The sequence below is a fragment of the Chlorocebus sabaeus genome, chromosome 14 (assembly GCF_047675955.1).
Source record: "Chlorocebus sabaeus isolate Y175 chromosome 14, mChlSab1.0.hap1, whole genome shotgun sequence".
In the NCBI taxonomy this organism is placed as follows: domain Eukaryota; kingdom Metazoa; phylum Chordata; class Mammalia; order Primates; family Cercopithecidae; genus Chlorocebus; species Chlorocebus sabaeus.
Genome location: NC_132917.1, coordinates 60,927,231 through 60,953,400, shown reverse-complemented (window position 1 = coordinate 60,953,400; position 26,170 = coordinate 60,927,231). Strand labels below are relative to the sequence as shown.

Below are 26,170 nucleotides of genomic sequence, written 5' to 3'. Positions count from 1 at the left end.
TCCAAAACATTTTCATTACCCCAAACAAAAACCACACATCCATTACGCACACATCCATTATGCAGTCACATTTTCTTTTCTCCAGTCCCTAACAATTTTTTTTTCAGAGTCTCACTGTGTTGCCCAGACTGGAGCGCAGTGCAGTAACATGTTCTCAGCCCACTGCAACCTCCACCTCCCAGGTTCAAGCAATTCTCGTGCCTCAGCCTCCCAAGTAGCTGGGATTACAGGAATGCACTATCATGCCCAGCTAATTTTTGTACTTTTAGTAGAGACAGGGTTACACCATGTTGACCAGGTTGGTCTCCAGCTCCCGACCTCAAGTGATCCGCCCGCCTTGGCCTCCCAAAGTGCTGGGATTACAGGCGTGAGTCACTGTGCCTGGCCAGTCCCTAACAATTTATAATTTGCTTTCTGTTGCTATGGATTTACCCATTCTGGATATTGTATACAAATAGTCATGCAGCGTGTGATCTTTTGTGTCTGGCTTCTTTCGCACAGCAAAACATTTACAAGGTTCATGCTTTTTGTGACTGATTACTATTCCATTGTATAGGTATACGACATTTTCTTTCTCCGTTTATCAATCAATAGATATTTGGTTTTTTCCCCACATTTTGGCTATTGTGAATAGTGTTGCTATGAGCATTTGTGTACAAGTATTGGTTTGAGTACCTGTTTTCAATTATTTTGCGTATATATCTGGGTCACATGGTAACTCTGTATGTTTAACTTTTTGAAGAACTGACAGGTGGCTTTCCAAAGTGGCTGCATTATTTTACATTCCCATCAGCAGTGTAGAGGGTTCCAGTTTCTCCACATCCTTGGCAACATTTGTTGTTATGCAGCTTTTTGCTTATAGCCATTCTACTGAGTGTTAAAGTGATATCTCACTGTGGTTTTGATTTGCATTTCCCTGATGGCCAATGATGTTGAGCAACTTTTCATGGGCTTATTGACTGTCTGTATATCTTCTTTGGAAAAATGTCTATTCAAGTCTTTCACCATTTAAAAAATTGGGTTATTTTTCTTTTAAATGTTGAGTTGTAGGCATTATTTATATATTCTGGATACACGTTCCCTTACCAGATACATACTTTGTAAACATTTTCTCATATTCTGTAAGCTATCTTTTCACTTTCTTGATGTTCCTTGAAGCACAAAAGTTTTTAATTTTGGTGTCTAATTTATTTTTTTGCTTGTTGCTTGTGATTTTAGTGTCTAAGAATCCATTGCCAAATCCAAGGTCACAAAGATTTACCCCTATGCTTTCTTATAAGAGTTTTACAGTTTTGACTCTTACATTTAGGTCTTTGATCCATTTTGGGTCAATTTTTACATATGGTGTGATGTAAGGATCCAACTTCATTATTTTGCATTAGCCTGTCTAGCTATCCTAGTGCCATTTGTAGAAAAGACTATTCTTTTTCACCCTTGATGAAAATCAGTTGACCATGGAAATGTGGGTTTATTTCTGGACTCCCAATTCTGTTCCATTGATCTGTATGTCTATCCTTATGCCAGTACTGCACTGTCTTGATTATTGTAGCTTTGTAGTAAGATTGGAAATGGGAAAGTGTAAATCTTCTTTGTTGTTTTCCAAAATTGTTTTGGCTGTTTTGAGTCCCTTGAGTTTTCACATAAATTTTAGAATCAGCTTGTTAATTTCTACAAGGAAGAGAGTCTCTTACAAGTCTCTCTCCTAGAGACTGTGGTGAATCTGTAGATTAAGTGGAGGAATATTCCCATCTTAACAACATTAAGTCTTATGATCCATGAACATAGGATGTCTTTCCATTTATTTAGGCCTTTAATTTCTTTCAACAATATTTTATTTGAATATGTTTTCAGAATGTTTTCTATTTGTTAAATTTATCCTTAAGCTCTTAATTTTTTGATGTTATAAGTTGTTTTCTTAATTTCAATTTTAGATTTTTCATTGCTACTGTATAGAAATAAGTTGATTTTGTCATATTTATCCTATATCCTGAAGTGCTGCTGAACTCAATTATCTGTTCTATTTTTTTTTTAGTGATTTCATAGAATTTCCTGCATACAGGATCAGGTCATCTCTGAATAGATACAGTTTTACTTCTTTTCCAGTTTAGATGCATTTTATGTCATTTTTTTGGCCCGACTGCTCTGGCTAGATCCTCCAGTACAATATTGAATAGAAATGTTGAGAATGGGATTGTCTTGTTCGTGATCTTAGTGGGAAAGTATCCATTTCTTCACCATTACGTGTAACGTTAACTGTGGGTGTTTTGTAGATGTCCTTTATCAAGTTAAGGAAGTTCCCTTCTATGTTGCTGTTTTTTTAATCATGAAAAAATATTGGGCTTGTCGATTGCTTTTTATGCATCTATTGAGATGATTGTGAAACCTTTTTTTTTTTTTTTTTTTTTTTTTTTTTTGTTGAGACAGAGTCTTGCTCTGTCACCCAGACTGGAGTGTAGTGGTATGATCTTGGCTCACTGCAACCTCCGCTTCCCAAGTTCAAGCCAATTCTCCTGCCTCAGCCCCCCGAATAGCAGGGATTACAGGCATATGCCACCATGCCTAATTTTTGTATTTTTAGTAGAGACGGGGTTTCACCATGTCGTCCAGGCTGGTCTAGAACTCCCAAACCTTGTGATCTGCCCGCCTCGGCCTCCCGAAGTGCTGGGATTACAGGTATGAGCCATCGCACCCAGCCAATTGTGAAACTTAAAAAAAAAATTATATTGATACAGTGTATTAATTGATTTTAAAATATTAAGTCAACTTTCCATTCTTGGAATAAATCTCCCTTGGAGTATAATTATTTTTGTATGTTGCTGGATTGCACTAGCGTATGTTGAAGATTTTTGCATCTATATTCATAGGAGATATTGGTCTGTAGTTTTCTTTTTCTTGTGATATCTTTGTCTAGTGATGTCTGGGCTTTTCTTTGTAGGCAGTGTTGGACAATTCAATGTCTTTTTTTTTTTTTTTTATGCGTAACATTCTTTTTTTTTTTTTAAATTTATTTATTATTATTAAACTTCAAGTTGTAGGGTACATGTGCACAACGTGCAGGTTTGCTACATATGTATACTTGTGCCATGTTGGTGTGCAATTCAATGTCTTTAGTTGTTATAGAGCTATTCATATTTTCTCTCCTTTTGAGTCAGTTTCAGTAGTTTGTGTCTTTCTAATAATTTGCTCATTTAATCTAAGTTATCTAATTTATTAGCACACAATTGTTCACAGTACTCCTTTATAAGCCTTTTTGTTTATCTTCTTTTTTTTTTTTTGAGACAGAGTCTTGCTCTGTCGCCCAGGCTGGAGTGCTATGGTGCAATCTCGGCTCACTGCAAGCTCTGGTTCCCGGGTTCACACCATTCTCCCGCTCAGCCTCCCAAGAAGCTGGAACTACAGGCGCCCGCCACCACACCCAGCTAATTTTTTGTATTTTTTAGTAGAGACGGGGTTTCACCATGTTAGCCAGGATGGTCTCGATCTCCTGACCTCGTGATCCACCCACCTCGGCCTCCCAAAGTGCTGGGATTACAGGCGTGAGCCACCATGCCTGGCCTTGTTTATCTTCTTTATATCTCTTCTTTCATTTCTGATTTTAGTAATTTGAGTCTCCCTTAGTTTAACTAAAAGGTTTGCCAATTTAAAAAATCTTTTCAAAACCTAGCTTTTGGTTTTGTTTTTCTCTATCGCATTTCCCTTCTCTAGTTCATTTGCTTCCATCTTTATTATTTTCTTTTAGTGTGCTTTTAATTGCTATTCTTTTTCCAGTGTCTTAAGGTGGAAGGTTAAGTGCTTGATTTGAAATCTTTCTTCGTGGCTGGGCGTGGTGGCTCATGCCTGTAATCTTAGCACTTATGGAGGCAAAGGCAGGCAGATACACTTGAGGCCAGGAGTTCAAGACCAGACTGGGTAACATGGTGAAGCCTCAACTATACTAAAAATACAAAAATTAGCCAAGCATGGTGGCACATGCCTATAATCCCAGCTACTTGGGAGGCTGAGGCATGAGAATTGCTTGTGCCCGGGAGGTGGAGGTTGCAGTGAGCTGAGATCACGCCACTGCACTCCAGCCTAGGCAACAGAATGAGACTCTATCTCAAAAACAAACAAACAAAAAACAAACCAAAAACCTTTCTTATTTTTTATTGTGTATATTTAAGGTATACAACATGATATAACATACACATATATAGTAAAATGGTTACTATAGTGGAACAAATGAACATATATATCCATCATCCTTACATAGTTATACATTTTCCTCTCTGTGGGCAGGAACAGCTATAAGCTACTCATTTAGCAAAAATCCCTAATAAAAGACTCTATTACTAACTATAGTCTTCATGTTGTATATTAGATCTTTTTTTTTTTTGCATAAAGGAATATAAAACTATTTATTAACCACTGGTTCACCAGTATTTACAATCAAGTAAACAATATACAGTTGGATAACACTCTGATTACTACAAAGTTGTTCTTCCTGGCTTTTGTTGAACCAGTAAAGCAAATAACTGAAGATTGAGCCTACATGTAAGGAATCAGTTGGGGTAAAGAAAAAACATGCAGGTCAATAGGTCAGCTTACAAAAGGTTGTTCACACATTTATGGCAGCAGGTCCTCAACTGCCAACATCTCTACCATCTGATTAGGTTTACATGAGCCAAGTCTTACATATTCCATTCATCATTACCTTTTAGTCAGTGTAGCAACAGGGATTTCAACATTTTGTTAAGGAATGGCTCACTAGGGAAATTTTTAAATTTTCATTTAACTTAGTTTTGTTTAGCTAGTTAAAACACACTAGCATTTGTCTAGTTTCCTCATCTGGATGAGGAAACCTGCTGTGATGGCAGTGAAAAAATCTTTCCTTTTAGGAAATTTGCAAATAAACCACTGCAATTATAGATACTTTAAAATTATCCAATTTAAATTGTCCTATTTAGAATTACTTATTTCCCTTGAAATGTATGGCTTCAGGAAAATTTTCAATTTAACTTGAAGTGATTATTTCTTATTTTGCTCAGAATAATGGCATCTCAGAAACATGGGTTTACCTGTGATTTTTTGTTTGGGTGAATGCTTAAAAACAAAGAAAAATTTACATATGCATTTTATGGATACACACACACACACAAAAAAAACATGTTAAAAACCTAAAATGGTCCTTAGGCTTATGAGAACACAAGTTTTGATTGAGTAATGACTACGGACATTTCCCCCAACATTTAGAAAAGCTGTTCTTTAATGAAGAGGAAATAATATACCATGGTATCAAATGTTCTTTTCTGATAAAGGAAGCAACTACAGAAAGCTTTTATTTATTTGTTCAAAGTAACCAGTGCTATGGATGCAAAAAACCCCCCAACAACTCTTCCAATGCTACTTTCAAAACAAACATATCAAACTTGATTTTCATTAGGATGCAGTTATTTCGTCACACTAGTAAATCAAAATCCAAGACCCAAATTTCATATATATATATAAATATATATAAAAAAACAATGTGAACAATTATTGAGCTTCATCTTCTGGACAAGAATGCCAAGTTAGTCTCTCTTCATAAAAAGCAATTACAATTTGAGGACACTTCATATTTGCCTCTTTCGCCAGCACCAAGTCTGCCTCATCTGCATCTTTCCATTTCATAAGAAACATCAATTCTCCACTGCTGTCTGTGGCACCAATTATTCTTTCAGGATCAAGACCTCTGGCAAATCCTCTTGGTTTGTCAGCAGCATGTCTTTTCTTCTTTGATTTGCTGTCATCAGATTCACTATCAGATAAAGATTTTCTTTTTGTACCGTCTTTTTCTTTGCCAGCTTTCTGAGAGTTAAGAAATGCTTCAATCAACTCTGGACAATCTAAATTTTCTTCAGGTTCCCAAGTATTGTCAGCATCTGTAAATCCCTTCCACTTCAGGAAATATTCCACTTTCCCATTCACTACACATTGATCTAGTACTTTTTCCACCACAAATTCTTCAGGCTCTGCCTCTTCAACTTTTTTACTCTTCCTATTGTTTTTTTCCTATTTTTTGAAATGTAGTTTTATTGGAGGCCATTTTTTATTGCAGACGTGAAGAGCTATTATTCACCACCTCCGAGCTGCTCCGGGTCGTGGGTCTGCAGCGTCTCCAGCCCTGTATGCCTACAGCTCGAGCCTGTATATTAGATCTTTAAACCTGTTTATCCTACATTATTTCTTCCTGTTTATTTAAGCATTTACAGTTACAAATTTCTCTCCAGGCACTGCTTTAGCTACATCCCATATGTTTTGGTATGTTGTCTTTCTTTTCATTTATCTCAAAGTATTTCCTAATTTCCCTTGTGATTTCTTCCTTCACCCATTAGTTACTCAGTAGTATGTTAACTTCCACATATCTGTGGATTTCTCAGATTTCCTTGTTCTTTCTCTTTCTTTTTTTGAGACAGGGTCTTGCTCTGTTGCCCACGTTAGAGTGCAGTGGTTTGAACATGGCTCACTGCAGCCTTGATCTCCTAAGTCAAGCAATTCTCCCACCTAAACCTCCCGAGTAGCTGGGACTACAGGCATGTGCCACTGTACCCGGCTAATTAAAAATAAATTTTTGTAGAGATGGGGGTCACATCATGTTGCCCACGCTGGTCCCAAACTCCTGGGCTCAAGTGATTCTCCAGACTTGGCCTCTCAGTGCTGCAATTACTGATGTGTGCCACCACACCAGCCTCTAATTTCTATTGTGGTATATTATTTTTAATTCCTTTGTGGTTAGAGAACATACTTTGCATTATTTCTTTCCTTTAAAATGTATTGGGTCTTGTATTATGGCTTAGCACATGGTCTATCCAGGAGAATGTTCCATATGCACTGGAGAAACATGTATATTCTGCTGTTGTGAGTGGAGGGTCTATAGATGTCTGTTGGTTTCGTTGGTTTATAGTGTTGTTCAAGTCATCTGTTTCCATGTCAATCTTCTGCCTTATTGGTCTATCCATTATTGAAAGCCCATTCTTGTTGAATTGTGTTATTTCCCCTTTCAGTTCTGGCAGTTTATACTTTATGAATTTTGGTGCTTTTTGGTTCACATATGGTTATAATTGTTGTATCTTCCTGATGGAGTGACCCTTTTATTATAAAATGTCCCTCTTTATTTCTAATAATTTTTTGAAGCCTATTTTGTATAACCACTCCTGCTTATGGTTGCTGTTTGCATGTTATATAATTTTTTATCCTTTTACTTTTAATCCATCTGTGTCCTTGAATTTAAAGTTTGTCTCCCATATACTGCGCTTAGTTGGGATTTTGTTTTCTTATCTAGTCTGATGTTCTCTGCCTTTTGATGGATAACATATTCACATTTAATGCTATTATTTATATAGCTGGATTTACTTTTGCTGGTTTACTTTTTGCTTTCTCCATGCCTCCTATGTTTTCTGTTTCTTTATTCCTCTTTTCCTTTCTTTTGCATTAAGTAAATATTTTCTGATGTAACATTAATTTTTAAATGATTTTTTACTATATATTTTTTGAATTGTTTCCTCAGTTGTTGCTCCAGGGCTTACCATATATACATCTTAACATCAGAATCTGCTTCACATTTACAATTCCAAAGAGATATAGAAACATTATTCGTATATAGCTCCATTCCCTGTTTCCTCTTGTGGTATTGTTATACATCTCTATATATGTTACAAACCCAGTAATATATTGCTATAATTATTACTTTACTTTTATACCTTTTTAAAAGCTGAGGGAAGAAAATGGAGAAAAAAATATACTTACAGCTTTTGTTGCATTGGCCTATAAATATATATTTATAGCTTTTATTGTATCAAATTTATTTCTCATTTCTGGTTCTCTTCATTTGTTCCTGTATTACCACTGGGAGTCATTTCCTTAGTCCAATATAGCTTTGCTCCCATCCACCTCTTCTGTACTGTTACTGGCAAATACACTACATTTCTTTGGTATAGTCCCAACAATAAAATTATATACATATTCAATTGCTTTTTAAAATTAGTTAAGAAAATAAATACGCATGCCATCTTTACTAATGCTTTTGTGTATTAGTATCTAGAGTCACTTGTTTCAGCCTCAATAACTTTTTTTTTTTTTTTTGAGGTGGAGTTTCACTGTTGTTGCCCAGGCTGGAGTGCAATGCCACGATCTCGGTTCACTGCAACCTCCGCCCCCCAGGTTCAAGTGATTCTCTTGCCTCAGCCTCCTGAGTAGCTGGGATTACAGGTGCCTGCCACCACACCCAGCTAATTTTTGTATTTTTAGTAGAGATGCAGTTTCATCATGTTGGCCAGGCTGGTCTCAAACTCCTGACCTCAGGTGATCCACCTGCCTTGGCTTCCCAAAGTGCTGGGATTATACGTGTGAGTCACCGTGCCTGGCCGCCTAAATAACTTTCTTTTAGTATTTTTTGTACAGTGGGTCTGATAGCAATGAATTATCTCAATTTTTGTTTATCTAGGAATCTCTTCATTTTGTCTTCATATTTGAAAGACAATTTTTGCTGAATGTAGGATTTTTGGTTGACAGATTTTCTTTGAGCACTTTGAATGTTATCCCAGTGCCTTCTCCTTCTCCTTCATTTTAGGACAGGATCTCCCTCTGTCTCCCATGCTGGAGTGCAGTGGTGTGATCATAGCTCACTGCAGCCTCCAACTCCTGGGCTCAAGTGATCCTCCCACCTAAGCCTCCCAAGTAGCTGGAATTACAGGTGTGTGCCACTATGTCTGGCTATTTAAAAAATTCATTTGTAAGGCCGGGTGTGGTGGCTCACGCCCGTAATCCCAGCACTTTGGGAGGCCGAGGCGGATGGATCACCTGAGGTCAGGAGTTCGAGACTAGCCTGACCAACACGGCGAAACTCCATCTCTACTAAAAATATAAAAAAATTAGTTGGGTGTGGTGGCCTGTAATCCCAGTTACTTGGAAGGCTGAGGCAGGAGAATCACTTGAACCTGGGAGGCGGAGGTTGCAGTGAGCTGAAATCACACCACTGTACTCCAGCCTGGGTGAAAAGAGCAAAACTCCATCTCAAAAAAAAAAAAAAAAAAAAAACAAATAAACAAAAAAAACCCAAACAATTATTTGTAGAGGTCTCCCTGTGTTGGTCAGGCTGGTCTTGAACTCTTAGCTTCAGGCAATCCTCCCTCCTTGGCCTGAGCCACTGTGCCTGGGCTGTTATCCACTGCATTCTATTCTCCACTGCCTCTGATGAGAAGTCAGCTGTTGATCTTATTGGGGTTCTCTTGTAAGTAAGGATTTTTCTTTTTTTCCTTTGAGACAGAGTCTCGCTGTGTCACCCAGGCTGGGGTGCAGTGGTGTGATCTTGGCTCACTGCAACCTCCACCTCCTGGGTTCAAGCAATTCTCCTGCCTAAACCTCCCGAGTAGCTGGGACTACAGGCGCATGCCACCATGTCCGGTTAATTTTTTGTGGTTTTAGTAGAGATGGGGTTTCACCATGTTAGCTAGGATGGTTTCAATCTCCTGACCTCGTGATCTGCCCGCCTCGGCCTCCCAAAGTGCTGGGATTACAGGTGTGAGCCACTGCACCCAACCATAAGTAAGGATTTTTCTCTTGCTTCTTCAAGCTTTTCTCTTTGTCCTTGACCATTTTTTACTATAATGTGTGTTTGTGGATATCTTTGCATTTAACCTCTTAAGAGTTTGTTGAGCTTCTTGTATGTGTAAAGTTTTCCATCAGATTTGGAAAGTTTTCAGCCCCTATTTATTTAAATATTTTTTTTCTCTTCTTTTCTCTCGCTCCTCTCCTTTTGGAACTTCCATTAGATGTATGTTAGCAAGCTTAATGATGTCTCATATTTCTCTGAGGCTCTGTTCATTTTTCTTCATTCTTTTTTTCCATTTATAATTTTATTTTTAGACAAAGAAAAAAGTGGGGAAAAGGTGGGAAAATATAAGGATGGAAAACAATTACCTAATCACTTTGGTGAGCTTATGAGATGCTCATAATTCCATAGCATCTTCACCATAAAATGCTGCAGTGGTTACTTATTATCCAAGTGTTCATGTTTAATATACTGTTGAGATAAAAGGGTGGCCATCAGGTCAGCTTACTTAACTTTCTATTCTGCTCAGAACTTGAAGCTGCCCAGATTTCAGCAGAATTCACCTGGACTCATGTCTACATCAAACTAATCTAGTATAACTTTCTATAGGTGACAGACTGATCTTGAGAACCCATGACAAGGTATTTGTGACAAGGCCTCTATCTGCTGCAACTCCAACAGATACAGATTACAATGATGCCAGGCTGAGGACAGTCCAGATCCTGGAGATACCACCCAAAAACATGAACTCCAGAGGAAAGGTTTTTGGTGCCAGCTACTCCAATCACTGTTCTAGGCACTGGGGACATAGCAGTAGTCAAGAAGACCAGGTCTCTGTTCTGGTGTTCACATTTTATCACGGGATACAGATTGCAAAACCAACAAATAAAGGAAGGAAAGTATCAGAGTAATAATGTCAGGTATGCACAGAAATAAACTATGAGGTAATGAGAGTGACTTGGATGGATATTTTATACTAAGCACATAGGAAATACCTCCTGTGAGGAAGTAACATCTAAACTAAAACTTGAATTATAACAGCCTTCTAGACAGTGGGAATGGCTAATGTCAAGGAATGGAAAGGTGGGAATGACTTACTACATTCCAGCGTAGTAATTAGGAGGGAAAATGAAGTCTGAGAGGCAGCCAGGGGCTAGGCCATGTAGGACTAGTGTAGGTTGGGATTTTTTTTTTTTTTTTTTTGAGACAGTGGCACGATCTCAGGTCACGGCAACCTCCACCTCCCGGGTTCAAGGAATTCTCCTGCTGCAGCCTCCTGAGTAGTTGGGATTGCAAGCACCCACCACCATTTCCAGCTAATTTTTCTATTTTTTAGTAGAGATGGAGTTTTGCCATGTTGGTCAGGCTGGTCTCAAACTCCTGACCTCAAGTGATCTGCCCATCTTGGCCTCCCAAAGTGCTGGGATTATAGGCGTGAGCAGCTGCGTCCAGCCCGAAGGTTGGATTTTATTCTAGGTTTGATGGGATGCTATTAGTGTTAAGCAGGGGAGTGATGTGATCTGAGTCACACTGAAAAATCACGAAAGTTGTTTTGTGCACAACAAGTTATACAGAGGTTGAAATGGAAGCTGGGGAATTACTTACAAGGCATTTGTAGCACTTCATGCAAAAGATGTTAATAACTGGGGGTGGTGATAGTGGAGATAGAGAGAAGCAAATGGATGTGCAGTATGTATGGGACTAGCTGATAAATTGAATGTCAGGTGTGAAGAAAAGAGAAGAGTAAGGAATACGTTCTAGATATTTGCCTTGTGCACTTTGGTAGGCAATAATGCCATTTACTGAACTGGAAAAGAATGGGTTTGAATAAGCAGGGAGTTTGGGGGCAGGAATGGGAAGGGATATCACAAGTTCTGTTTTGATTATGTTAATTAAGTTGGAGATACCTACTGGTACTCCAAGTACAAATGTTAAGCAGACAGTTGAATAAACAAGTCTGGAACTACAGAAAGCGTGCTGCAGTCACCTGCTTTCAGTCTGAAGAAGCTGCCAGTGAGGCAGGAGGCCTCTAAGAGAAAATTTTCAGGCAACCCAAGGGAAAACTATTTCAAGAAAGTGTTGGAATGTATTGATAAGCCCAGGTTCCAACCCCAGTATGTAGTTTACTTTGCCTCGCTGAACATTCTTTTCCACCTGTAAAATGTGATAATGCTCAATTTTTTGTGTGGTGGGGTTGTGAGGTTAAAGAAGATAAGGAATATATCAGGAGGATGATCTTCAGCATATCCAAAGCATTCAACAAATAGCAACTACTAGGACCATCACCTTCAGTTTGCTAAGAATTGGCTGTGTTCATAAACAAATAGTAAGAACCAAACTGGCTATATTTTCTCAAGGAAAGATACATCCTAGAAAGAGAGCTGCTATTAGACTTTGCTATGGCCTTCACTTACTGTCCTTCAGTTGAAGCCTCTTTGAAAACAGCATAGCTCCCTACCACATACTTCCCTACCACGTATCAGGAAACAGTATTCTTTACCTAGCTCTTTCTACGAATGCCACTTACTTTGCCTAAATAAGATAAGACATTTAATATGATTTTCTTTTAAATCTCAAATGATGCCATAGAAACCACGAAAGTATTAGGTGCCTCCCTTCTTGCACTAAATACATACACGCACACACATACACATAGGCCAGAAAGTACTGTGCTAGTTGTTTTAGATCTATTAACTCATTTAATTGCCCCCAAATCTTAAAAGGGTGGAATAATATTATTCTTGTACCATCTTCCCCAATAGATCAGCTTTAAATAAGAGACAGAGAGTTAGCCTATTAGAATTAAACTGGATAGGTATCCCAGTCCTGGGAGGTGTGACATAGTTGCTCAGTGAATAGCTGAAAGTTGGCTGCAGAATTCCAGGAATTAAAGACAAAATCTATTTTTTTGGTTTGTTTTTATATTATAACGTGCCTTTAGTAGACGAGCTTGACAGAGTTTCAGCCTCAGCTTCCAAAGCAATAAGCACATCTCACTGTAGCTGGCTGAGTATTGTGAAGGAAAGTAACAAATAAATGCAATCGTGTACAATCAGCATTGTTATCAGATCATCTTTTCTGAAGTATTTTATCCCTTAAATGTTTGGTAAATCTTTACCAGCATAACCTCATTTAAAATAATCTTTTTTTTTTTTTTTTTTAGACAGGGTCTTGCTCTGCTGCACAGGTTGGAGTGCAGTGGCACAATCATGGCTCACTGAAGCCTTGAACTCCCAGGTTCAAGCATTTCTTCCACCTCAGCCTCCCTAATACCTGGGACCACAGGTGCATGCCACCATGCCAGGTTAATTTTTTTAATTTTTATTTTTGTAGAGACGAGGTCTCACTATGTTACCTAGGCCGATCTTGAACTCCTGGGCTCAAGCAATCCTCCTGCCTTGGCCTCCAAAAGTGCTGGGATTGCAAAGGTGAGTCACTGTGCCTGGCCTAAAATAATCTTAAAACTTAAAAACTTCATCTTGTAGCAGAAATAACTTTCCATGAAAACTTGTGGAATCTAGAGCCACTCTGGACTTTTTTTCTGAGAAGATGGAATAATTCAGATAAATAGACTTTCCAAACAACTTTTGTCATTAACATTTATTTCGATTAAAGAAATGTGAATCCAGGATTAATGTAAGGTGAAATATTGAAGTATCTGGCAAAAGAAATGCTATTAAGAGTTTAAGTAAAATGTTTGTGGTACCTGTCCTATGTATAACAGACAAACATTAACAAAATAAAAAACACATTCTTTTTTTTTTTTAATTGAAATGGAGTCTCACTCTGTCACCCAGGCCAGGAGAGCAGCGGCATGATCTCGGCTCACTGCAACCTCTGCCGCCCGGGTTCAAACAATTCTTGTGCCTCAGCCTCCTGAGTAGCTGGGACTATAGGTGTGTGCCACCACGCCCTGCTAATCTTTTTGTATTTTTAGTAGAGATGGGGTTTCGCCATGTTGGCCAGGCTGGTCTCAAAGTCCTGACCTCAGGTGATCCGCCCGCCTCGGCCTCCCAAAGTGCTGGGATTACTGGCATGAGCCACTGCACCTGGCCAAAAGCATTCTGAAGAGAATCAAATTCTGATAAACTCTGGTTTGTAAAATCAATTCAGTAGTACAGTTCCCCCAGGGGAGAAGCAGTTTGCCTTTTTACCATCAGTTAAAAATTGAAAGAGCATATGTATTTTTTCCTTATCTAGTGACCATTACAGCACTGTTTACATGTACAAACCCAAATCCTTTTAACAGAAAACACAGTAAGCTACAAAAAAACTCTGGTGTTTAACAGAGTACTTACATATAATATGTACTACAAGACATTTTCTTTAGAAAATAAAAGTCTATTTCCACAGTATCAAACAATCGAAACAAATATAAACTGGAACAAAATTTCCAAGCAGCAGTTCAAAAACCTTGGCAAAGCCAAGGTTATCAAATAACATCTAGCTTCATTTATCAACTAAAAGACTCACTAAAAAGAATGATTTCTGTACGTGTAAACTGAGTGTAACACTTCAACATTTCAATGGAAATTGCTCTTTTGTCACACATTAAAGTCTGTTCTCTGAATAATCTGAAGAAATGTCAATTATAAGGCAAATTAAGACTTAAAAAAATAGAAACAGTGCATCTTAAAGTTTTTCAGAGACCTACATATAATTTACAAACACATAATTTATTATATGATTATAGTTTGGAACATATTTTCCCTGAGCACTCTTTCTTCCTGGTTAGAAAAATTTAAACATGATTTACAAAATATAATTTTATTTTGATTTTTCTTGAATATATGCAAATTTTCACCCATCTATTGTATTTGGAAAATTTTAGACATCTCGAACTAGCAAGTATAACTGTTTTAAGTAGTTATTTGAATGGTTATAGAAATATGGTTGGGTTTTAGAGCCCTGAGAACTGTATAGTGGGTGTCTCATACAACAGAAATGATTTACTATCCTAAAACTATCAATGGTTATTTTACCAAATTCAGAATGCCACTAGTTTCACAGAGGACAGAGGTAATAATCAGTAATTCCAGCTCAGATGATCAATAGAAAAGCATTAAAAACTGAAAGAAAAAAAAACTTGGATTAACATCGTACTTTCCATGATATAATGCTGAAAAAAATTAACCCTTCTGCCCAACACAATACTGAAATACCTTACCCTGAAACTTTATCTAATGCAGTCTTGAGACCTGTCACTCCTTAACATTCATGCAGACTTAAAATTAGCATCATTGGGAATTTCATCACACAAACTGCAGTTCTTAATGCTATCTCAAGATTTACAGCTCCAAAGACATACTACAATCAGCACACATGCATGGTAACACTACCAGTTGTGTTCCCCTAACTTTTAAGGTCTTAAAAAAACTTAGCTACCTGACAGTTTAGGCCTCTTCTTTTTCAAATAAATAAAGGAAAACACTGGGCATCTCAACTATGCAGATTTGTAAATAATTGCTCTCTACATAGCCTAGAATCATACTAAAAGAAAATCAGATTTTAAAAGTTTCATATTTACAATTAGATTTTCATAAAACCTAACTATATGTTTCTTTTAGCATTATGATTTATGTGGATTAAAATAATAATAACATAAAACAGTTGGAAGTCATTGTTCTGAAGATCTTCAAGAAGTGAGCAATTTCAGATGTCCAGGAGTGTGCCTTCTCTCTTTTTACTTATATTTTAAGGTGCTTTATGCAGGACGCCCTTGACCAAAACGACTTTTAGACCTAGATTTTTTAAACAGAAAAGGAGGTCAGAGTTGCTTCTAAAACAATAGAAAGTTGGTGCTCCTTTAGATTATGCTGACTTGGCAACATCATGGTTTAATAAATCTTCTTGCAGCTCTGTAATCCACCTTCTAAAACTCTTAAAGGGAGATGTATTTTTGGAATTCAGATTTGTTCTTTCTCAGAGATAATATATTATGTACATTGTATATAATGGATCTGGAGCAGTGCCCCATAATCAAATGTAAGTGGGATGAATAAAAAATATAAATGGTATCACAGCAGCTCAGTGCAAGTTTGAATTGCTACAAATGTATGAAAACAACTTTTAGCTTTTTGAACTTTCTGCATTTCAGAATTATAGATAAGGAATTAGAATCTGTAATATTAATGTTCAAATCTCAGTAACTGTTCATCTCTAACAGAAAACTTGTGATGTAAAATGACACAAGACCCACCAGTTAGATTTTATTACGAGAAATAAAATATAAAGCAAGGAATGGTAAAGATTACAGTGATTTATACAAAGTATTAATATGTGATCTACAAACAGTACAAAAATTCTGCTACTTCACAGAAGCACTATAGCTTACATTTTTATCAGGAGTTGGTTCAGAATGAAGCTAGTCCAATAAGCAGAAAACTTTAAAAATTCCACAAAGCTATACTTTCATTAGATTTTATCTTTTAAGTTAAAATCTGATTCTAATTAGTGCCTTGATAATATAATCACTGAAACAAAACATAAAACCAAACTCAAATTATGTTTCTAGTGTTCATATGATTTATCTTAAAAAAAAAATTCACTTCAAAGCCAGTGACACTCCAGTTTAGTTTATGCTGATTTACCTTGTGTTTTTCTCCGAGCTGCTTTGGCGTGCACTGACTGGCAACGAGGCCTTGATTTGTGCTTCCAACCTGGAATAAATACCTCCCGCAAACTGCAGAATAAAGAAGCAATACTGTTATCTTCACAGAATCAATAGAAGCTCTGCTTTATTAAAATGGGATTACTTTTTAATTTAGAAGTAATTTTATTTTGATTTTTTAAATCCAGTCTTTTTGAGGTTCAATTTACATAAAGAAAAATGTACCATTTTAGTGTACAGGTGTGGGTTTTGACAAATGCATACAGTTTTATAACTACTGTCACAATGAAGACACAGAAAATAGTCCTATCACCCCAAAGAAAATTCCCTTGTTCCCCTGTCAAGTCAATCTACCTACCACTACCAATTTCTGGCAACCATTTGTCTGTTTTCTATCCTTATAGTTTTGCATTTTCCAGAACATTATATAAGTAGAATCATATAGCATGTAGCCATTTGAACCTAGCTTCTTTCACGTATAGGAGATTCATCCATATTGATGTGTACATCAGAAATTTGTTCCTTTTTTTTTGGAGACAGCATCTCACTCTGTCAGCCAGGCTGGAGTGCAGTGGTGTGATCAAGGTTTACTGCAGCCCTGACCTCCTGGGTGATCCGCCTACCTCAGCCACCAGAGGAGCTGGGACCACAGGTGTGCACCACCATGCCCAACTAATTTCTTATTTTTTGTAGAAACAGGGTCTCCCTATTTTGCCCAGGCTGGTCTTGAATTCCTGGGCTCAATGTTCTTTTTTTTTTTTTTTTTTTTTTTTTGAGATGCAGTCTCACTCTGTTGTCCACGTTAGAGTGCAGTGCACGATCTTGGCTCACTGCAACCTCCGCCTCCCTGGTTCAAGTGATTCTCTTCCCTCAGCCTCCTGAGTAGCTGGGATTACAGGCCTGCACTACCACACCCAGCTAAGTTTTGTACTTTTAGTAGAGACGAGGTTTCACCATGTTGGCCAGGATGGTCTCAATCTCTTGACCTTGTGATCTGCCCACCTTGGCCTCCCAAACTGCTGGGATAACAGGTCTGAGTCACTGCACCCAGTCCAATGTTCTTTTTATATGCACAGTTTGTTTTCCCATTTGCCAGGTAAAGGACATCATTTATAGTATTTCTAGTTTTTAGCAATTATGAATAAAACTATTATAAAAATGTGTGAATTGACCATTCCTTTTTGCATTTCTACTAGCTATACATGAGAGTTCCAGTTGCTCCACATCCTCATCAGCACTTGGTATGGGATTTTTCCTTTGGAGACAGGGTCTTGTTCTGTTGCCCAGGCAGGAGTGTAGTGGTGTGCTCTTGGCTCATTGCAACTTCTGCCTCCCAGGCTCAAGTGATCCTCCTACTTCATCCTCGCAAGTAGCTGGGACTACAGGCATCCATCACCACACCCGGCTAATTTTTGTATTTTTGTGTAGAGATAGGGTTTCATCATGTTGCCCAGGCTGGTCTCAAACTCCGGGGTTCAAGTGATCCTTCTACCTTGGCCTCCCAAAGTGCTGGGATTACAGGTGTAAGCCACTGTATCTGGCCTCATTTAGGTTTTAATTTACATTTTCCTAAGGACTAATGATGTTGCTTATTTGGCATGGAAATCCTTTTTTTCATAGTGTCTGTTTACTCTTTTGCCCATTTATTTTTATTAGGTTTTTAAATTTTATTATTGAGTTTTGAGAGTTCTTTATAGATTCTGGATACACATCCCTTATCAGGTGTTTTACACATATTTTCTCATAGTTTATGGCTTGTCTTTTCATTGTTTAAATATTATCTTTTGAAAAGTAGAAATTTTAAATGCTGATGAAGTCCAATTTTTCATTTATGGATCATGCTTTTGGTATTGTAGGCCAGGAAATATTTTCCTAAGGTCACGAAGATTTTCTCCTATGTTTCCTTTTAGAAGTTTTATAGGGAAGTAAATTTTTAAATACAAGAATTAGGGCAAGAGTATGGTACTTACATAATACCAATACTAATGATAATACATAATGTCATGACTAAAATGTAATTCTAGCAAGAATATAGGTGTTTCTTGTCACCATTTTCAGCAAGAAAACATCTTATTTTAGAGATGACATCTAAGCACCACATGCAGAGTTGATGAAAATTGGTACTTTCAGACAGTCGCCCTCAGGAGTTAGCATTTGGTCAACAATGCACAGTTAACCTACTCTTGGTGTGATGACACGTTTTCAGCAATGATGTATTTTATTATATGTGTTATAGATGACCTGTGGACCATGGATAATAAGACATGGTGGGAAACCTTTACGTGAATAAGCTGGCTAACTGGTACAGAATATTAAAAAATACATAATTGTGGCTAGGCATGATGGCTCACGCCTGTAATCCCAGCACTTTAGGAGGCTGAGGTGGGTGGATCATGAAGTCAAAAGCTCAAGACCAGCCTGGCCAACATGGTGAGACCCTGTCTCTACTAAAAATGAAAAAATTATCTGGGCATGGTGGTGCACGCCTGTAGTCCCAGCTACTTGGGAGGCTGAGGCAGGAGAATCACTTGAACCTGGAAGGTAGAGGTTGCAGTGAGCCCAGATGGTGCCACTGCAAGTCTCAGTGAGCGAGACTCCGTCTCAAACAAACAAACAAACAAAAACACATATATTTGGCCAGGTGCGGTGGCTCATGCCTGTAATCCGAGCACTTTGGGAGGCCAAAGCAGGTGGATCACCTGAGGTCAGGAGTTTGAGACCAGCCTGACCAACACGGTGAAACCCCATCTCTACTAAATACAAAAAAATCAGCTGGGCATGGTAGCGCAGGCCTGTAACCCAGCTATTTGGGAGGGTGAGGCAGGAGAATTGCTTGAACCCGGGAGGCGAAGGTTGCAGTGAGCCAAGATTGCACCACTGCATTCCAGCCTGGGCAACAAGACTGAAACTCCATCTCAAAGGAAAAACAAAAACAAAAACACATAAATTACTCTTTTAAAATTCTGCCTAAAACATCTTTATAATCCTAAGCTGAAAAAAAAAGTAGGAAGGCATATTTTACACAAGTACAATATACTAGTACACAATTCTTACTTCTTTTGCTTCCTTTGACTTGACTCGGTCCAGATCCCCCAATCTCATTTTTATTAGATGCCCTGTAATTTCAGACATTCGCCGCTGATCTGAAGGGAAAAAAACAGTAAACTTTACTTTTTGTAAGGATGATATATAACTTTTTATTTCTCAAAAAAGACTGTAATCACCAAGGGTTTATGAAAATATCTTTTGATACTATTTTACAGACACATACATCTATTTGTGAAGAATTTAAGTTAGCAAGTGGCAAATGACTCATTTGTGGATAATTGTGCTGCTTTTTAGATTACCATAAAACAGCCTAAAACATATTCAGTCACCTTTATGGTGAACGTAATGGGCAAAAGTCAATGTGAGTGATCTCAAAACCACAGATGCATAAAATAATACATTATTTGGTGGGGTTGTGTAGTAATGAAACTCTGGTTGTTGCCTAAGGGAATATGTAAATTTTGGGCCTTACTTTAGTTAGAACCTCTAGAGCTATTCTGCATACTTTATAAACTGAAAGACACACTAATCATTGCTATTTACATCCAATTTGTACATTACCCAAATAATAAAATTTACCATCTTCTCTCTGTGCATCCTGGTTGAATCTCAAGGATCTTGTGGCATCCCACTTATTCTTCTGCATACTCACACTATTGAAAAAATTGAACAAAAATCAGCATTGATGCTTCTTTAAGAGTGGATATCCGATTGGATTAAGGAGCAATACTCACACGAAAGGAGACACATCTCTAGAAGCTGACTAAAAAAAAGTAGACAACATTGAGGCCCAATTAGAACATGTTTACTGATTAGCGCTATAGTTAGTAATAAAAAGAGTTCACTCTTATTGAGTGTGAAGACACTGTACCAAGAGCATTACAAGTGCTATTTCATTTAAACCTTGCACCAACCACATGAGACAGGCACTGTTAATATCTTCATAATAAAAGAGGTTCAGGGAAGTTAAGAAACTTCTCCAAAGAGATACAGACCTAGAATTTGAATCCAGCTTCATTTGTTAACCTTGGAATCCCAGCTTATGCAATTTCTTTTTTTTGGAGACAGGGTCTCACTCTGTTGCCCAGGCTGGAGTGCAGTGGCATGATTATAGCTCACTACAGCCTCGACTTCCTGGTCTCAAGTGATCCTCCCCCTCAGCCTCCTGAGTAGTTGGGACTACAGGTATGCGCCACCATGCTTCGCTAATTTTTGTTTTTTGTTTTTTTGTAGAAATGGGGTTTTGCCCAGGCTGGTCTCAAACTCTTGGGCTCAAGCAATCCACCTACCTTGACCTCCCAAAGTGCTAGAATTACAGGCATGAGCCATCATGCCCAGCCAGCTGATACAATTTTTTTAGAATTAACCCACTCATATGCCTGTGACACTTAACACAAAGATGAACGTACAATGTGTCCAATGTAACTCTGTGGATCTTAACCCAGCCTTAACCTAACACACATTTTTGAAATTCACAGTTTTTCTTTTAGTCAATTGTGGTTATTACTATTCTCTTATTCCTGTCTGGCTTTTTTACCCCTTCCTTCAAAGGCATGGAGAAATAAGAATTATTTTTAAATGTCATAAAATATAATTTATTTTTAATTTAACAGCCTATTTTTAATTTTTTGAATAAGTAATATTGGTTTAAACTTCAAAAGGTATAAATAGCACATACAATAAAAGACTCTCACTTCTGTCCCTTATACATTCAGTTCCCTTCCTAAGAGGCAACCAATTTTATCAAATTCTTATGTAGCCTTCCAGAGACATTTTATGCATATACAAGGAAGTTCATTTATATTTTTCCCCCATCTACTTTACACAAATGGTAGCATACTATATCACTATACATTTCTGCACCTTCCTTTTCTCATTTGTCAATATATCTTAGAGATCTTTAATCTCAGTCTATAAAAAACTTCATTTTTACATTGCTAGCATTCCATGTGTCTTCATTACTCTTAACTTTTTATTTTTTGCTGGCTATAGTCACGTGTTTATTTTTCCACATGAACTTTAAAATAACAACAGATAATTCAGAATTACCTTCTCCAATGCCTTTTCTTTCCTCTGAGCACAGGGTGAAGATACCTGCTTTTTTGGTTGTCTAGTGAACTTCTTTGGCTTCTCCTTTTTCCCTGATAATGAGAGGTCAATGTTATAAACTTAGGCCCCATATACCTTTCCAGTCTACTTGTTACTTCTAAACAATAAGACCATTAAGAAAAACATTGTTTTAAGAAAACTAACAAATTAACTTCTGGGTAAAAAGCAAATACACCATGAAGCAAAGCTGAAATTGCTTTACAGCGGTTCATTTTCATTTTCTTTTTTTTTTTTTTTTTGAGTCTTGCTCTGTCACTCATGCTGGAGCACAGTGGCATGATCTCGGCTCACTGCAATCTCTGCTTTGCAGGTTTAAGCGATTCTCATGCCTTGGCCTCCCAAGTAGCTGTAAGAAAAAGGTATTGAAATCTCTAGCTATAAGTGGTAATCTGTGTATTTTTCCTTACAGATTTGTCAGTTTTTGCTTTGTATATTTTAGGGCTTTATAATTAGGCACATTTACATTTATACTAAAAGTATAAAAATTAGCCAAGTATGGTGGTGTGTGCCTGTAATCCTAGCTACTCGGGAGACTAAGGCACAAGAATCGCTTGAACCCAGGAGGTAGAAGTTGCAGTGAGCCGAGATTGTGCCATTTCAGCCTGGTGATACAGTGAGATTCTGTCTCAAAAAAAAAAAAAGACTATGAGTGACTTTATGCCAATAAATCTGACAAATTGGATAAAATTCCTTGAAAGACAGAAATTATCAAAACAAATTGAAGAGGCAATAGAAAACCTGAATAGCATCTATTAACTAATTAAACTGAATTCATAATTTAAAGCCTTCCTATAACAAAAGCTCCAGGCCCATATGGCTTCACTGCTGAATTTTATTATTCTTTTAAGGGAGAAACAACACAAGTCCTATACAAACTCTTCCAGAAAAGAGGGGTGATGTCACTCATTTTCTAATGTCATTATGACTCTAGTACACCAGAATACTGGTGTAACATGTGAAAAATCAATTAATGTACCTAATTGATACAATAAAGGAGAACATCTATATGATCTTCTCAATAGATGGAGAAAAAGCATTTGACAAAAGGCAACACCTATTCGCTATAAAAACTCAGCAAAAGAGAAACAGAAAGGAACGTTCTCAACTGAGAAACAACATTTATGGGAAGCCGAAAACTAACATTACATACTTAATGATTAAAGACTGGATGTTTTCCCCATAAGACAAGGTAAGGAGGTCTGTCTCTTTTCACCACTTCTATTCAATATCAGGTCCTAACCAGCACAAAAGGCAAGACATGTAAATAAAAGGTATACAGGTTGGAATGAAATCTAATAAATGAAGAACAAATAACTGAATTTAGCAAGGTCATAGCACACAGTCAATATACAAACATCAATTGTATTTTGACCATCATTAGTATTACAATCAATGAGCAACCAGAAAAACAATTCCATTTATAATAGCATAAAAATAGGGAGGAATAAATTTAACAAAAGATTTCAACACCTGTACACTGAAACTACAAACATTGTTGAGAGACATTTAAAAAGTCCTAAATAAATGGAGAGATATTCCATGTTCATGGATGGGAAAAACTGCCATTAGAAAAAAAAGGAATTCACCCCAAATTGGATATGGGTTCAACATAATCCCAACAAAAATCCCAAAAAGATATTTGTAGAAATATCCACACAGACTCTAAAATTTGTAGAAAATGCAAAGCACCTTGAAAGGCCAAAATAATTTAAAATTAAAGAACAATTTTGGAGGACTCCCACCACCAGGTTTCAAGACTCACTAAAATCTACAAAAATTAATAGTGTGGTATTGATATGCTGATGTAAAGAAAGACATAAGAATCAATGGAAGAAAACAGATAGTTTGGAAATGTAAACAGTCAACTGATTTTTAACAGAGATGCCAAGGTATTCCAATATATTAGAAAAGAATAGTCTTTTCAATAAATGGCGCTGGAACAACCAGCTATGCCTATGGAAAAAAAGGAAGCTTGACCCTTAAGTCATACAATAAACAAAAATTAACCTGAATGGGATCATAATCTTAAATAAAAAGCTAAAATCATACAACTTCTAGAAGAAAGCAGCAGAAAATCTTTGTGACTTTGGGGTAGGCAAATACTTCTTAGCTATTAAATAATGGAACATAAAAAGGAAAAACTAAAATATTAGAATTCACAAAATTTAAAAGTTAAGCTCTTCAAAAGACATCATTAAGAAAATTAGGTCTGGTGCAGTGGCTCATGCCTGTAATCCTAGCACTTGGGAGGCCGAGACAGGCAGATCCTCTGAGATCAGGAGTTTGAGACCAGCTTGGCCAACATGGCAAAACCCCATCTCTACTAAAAATACAAAAAGTAGTCCAGTGTGGTGGTGCACACCTGTAATCCCAGCTACTCAGGTGGCTGAGGCAGAAGAATCGCTGGAACCCAGGAGGCAGAGGTTGCAGTGAGAGATCGTACCTCTACACTCCAGTCTGGATGACAGAACAAGACACTATCTCAAAAAAAAAAAAAAAAAAAAAAATTAAAAGGCAAGGCATAGACTAGGGGAAATATTGAGAAACATATGACTGACAAAAAAGATTTAGATCTAAAGTATATATAAAGAAATCTTACAACTCAATAATAAGGCAAAGGATTCAATAAAAATGGGCCGAAGATTTAAACAAACACTTCATTAAAAAGATATATAAATGGTCAATAAAAACATGAAAAGATGCTTATTACTATCTACCCACTAGAATGGCCAAAATTAAAAAGACCAGTAATACCAAGTATTAATGTGAATGTGCAGCAACTAGAACTCTCAGACACTGCTAGTGGGAACGCACAGTGGTGGGAATGCTCCACTGCTCGTGGAGATGCAAAACAGTCACTTTGCAAAACAATTTCGCAGTTTCTTATAAAGCGAAACATACACTTACCATATGATCTAGTAATTTTACTCCTAAGTACCTACCCAAGAAAAATGAAAACACATGTCCATATAGACTTGTATGCAAATGTTCATAGCAGCATTATTCACAACAGCCAACAAGAGGGAACAACCCATATGTCCATGAAATTGCGAATGGATAAACAAAGTATGGTATATCCATATAATGGAATATTACTCTGCAATAAAACGGACTAAACTACTGACACATGCAATAACATGGATGAATCTCAAAAACCTCATACTAAGCGAAAGAAGCCAGAGACAAAAAATTACTCACGATTCCATTCATATGAAACTCTTAAAAAGGAAAATTATTTTGACAAAACAGATTCATGGTTGCCTAAGGGCAGAACTGAAGAAAGGGAACTGAGTACAAAGGGGGATGAAGGAACTTTTTGAAATGATGTTCTAGATTTTGATTTTGGTGGTGGTTACACATCTGTGTGCCAAAACTCATCTACATGTACACTTAAAATGGGTGATTTTTGCAACATATAACTTACACCTCAAACTGTTGAAGAAAAAACCTAGTAGAACTTTCTCCTTTACTAATTAAAATTGACACAAAATTGCTAAAGAACCAGCTTTTTCATTGGAGGATTCAACATGTAAAGAAAAATTATGTAAAACTTGGAGAGAAGATAAAGGGAAGGCAGCATGTTTTTTCAATGTCATTGGAGGGCTGTTTAACATGCCTACTCAAGAATCATTTAATTCTCTAAGAGAATGTACCACGTCTGACTACCATCTACTGATGGCATCTGAAAGTTACATGTTAACTTTCAGGTTTTTGTGTCTAATAAAAATGCAAATGATTTCTAAAAAGATAACCTAAGAGTTATGGGTTCACTAAGTTGTATGACACTGATCAATTTTGTATCTAACTTACAATCTTCTTTTAAATTTTTTTTTTTCAGATGGAATTTCGCTCCGGTTGCCCAGGCTGGAGTGCAATGGGATGGTCTTGGCTCACTGCAACCTCCCCTTCCTGGGTTCAAGTGATTCTCCTGCCTCAGCCTCCTGAGTAGCTGGGATTACAGGCACCTGCCACCACATCCAGCTAATTTTTGTATTTTTTTTTTTTTTTTGAGAGTCTTGCTGTGTCGCCCAGGCTGGAGTGCAATGGCATGATCTCGGCTCACTGCAACCTCCACCTTGCGGGTTCAAGCAATTCTCCCACCTTAACCTCCCCATTAGCTGGGATTACAGGCACCTGTCATTATGCTCGGCTAATTTTTGTATTTTTGTAGAGATGGGGTTTCACCATGTTGGAGAGGCTGGTCTTGAGCTCCTGACCTCAGGTGATCTGCCTGCCTCAGCCTTCCAAAGTGCTGAGATTACAGGCATGAGTCACCACGCCCAGTCTAATTTTTGCATTTTTAGTAGCGATGGGGTTTCACCATGTTGGCCAGGCTGGTCTTGAACTCCTGACCTTAGGTGATCTGCCTGCCTCAGCCTCCCAAAGTGCTGGGATTACAGGTATGAGCCACCGCGCCCAGACCAACATTCTTTTTTCAAAAGTAGTATAATGGAATACTACACTGCAATAAAAAGGAATAAACAATATGAATGAATCTCAAAAACCTTATACTAAGTGAAAGAAGCCAGAGACAAAAGATTACTCATGATTCCACTCATATGAAATCCTAAAAGAGGTAAATTATTGTAACAAAATGGATTCATAATTGCCTATAAATACTTGAGTCTTCAAAGGTTCTTTGAACTAATTTTCCTTGCTGTTTCTTGGAACTAATGAGTTGAGAAATTTTGACACAAGTTAATTTTATAGTTGTATAATAATCATGCTTTCGGCCAGGCACAGTGGCTCACGCCTGTAATCCCAGCACTCTGGGAGGCCGAGGCAGGTGGATCATCTGAGGTCAGGAGTTCAAGACCAGCCTGACCAACATTGTGAAA

At 37.4% G+C, this 26,170-nt stretch overlaps 1 protein-coding gene and 1 pseudogene across 4 annotated transcripts in view; both read right to left on the bottom strand.

Moving 5' to 3' along the window:
* Positions 1-5,250: 5,250 nt before the first annotated feature.
* Positions 5,251-6,076, bottom strand: LOC103220197 (chromobox protein homolog 3 pseudogene; annotated as a pseudogene).
* Positions 6,077-14,985: 8,909 nt separating this feature from the next.
* Positions 14,986-26,170, bottom strand: part of SANBR (SANT and BTB domain regulator of CSR) — a 52,203-nt gene continuing 41,018 nt past the window's right edge. For 2 of the 4 annotated variants that reach the window (XM_073023025.1, XM_073023026.1), the window contains 6 exons: positions 21,273-21,364; positions 19,958-19,986; positions 19,803-19,876; positions 19,230-19,318; positions 16,156-16,247; positions 14,986-15,306 (listed from right to left, as the gene is read on the bottom strand). In XM_073023025.1, coding sequence (XP_072879126.1) covers positions 15,270-15,306; positions 16,156-16,247; positions 19,230-19,318; positions 19,803-19,876; positions 19,958-19,986; positions 21,273-21,364 — 413 coding nt within the window. In that variant the 3' untranslated portion in view covers positions 14,986-15,269. Of the gene's footprint in view, positions 15,307-16,155; positions 16,248-19,229; positions 19,319-19,802; positions 19,877-19,957; positions 19,987-21,259; positions 21,365-22,482; positions 22,568-26,170 lie in introns of those variants that run through there. The other 2 variants (XR_012095297.1, XR_012095298.1) reach the window with 2 other exon arrangements.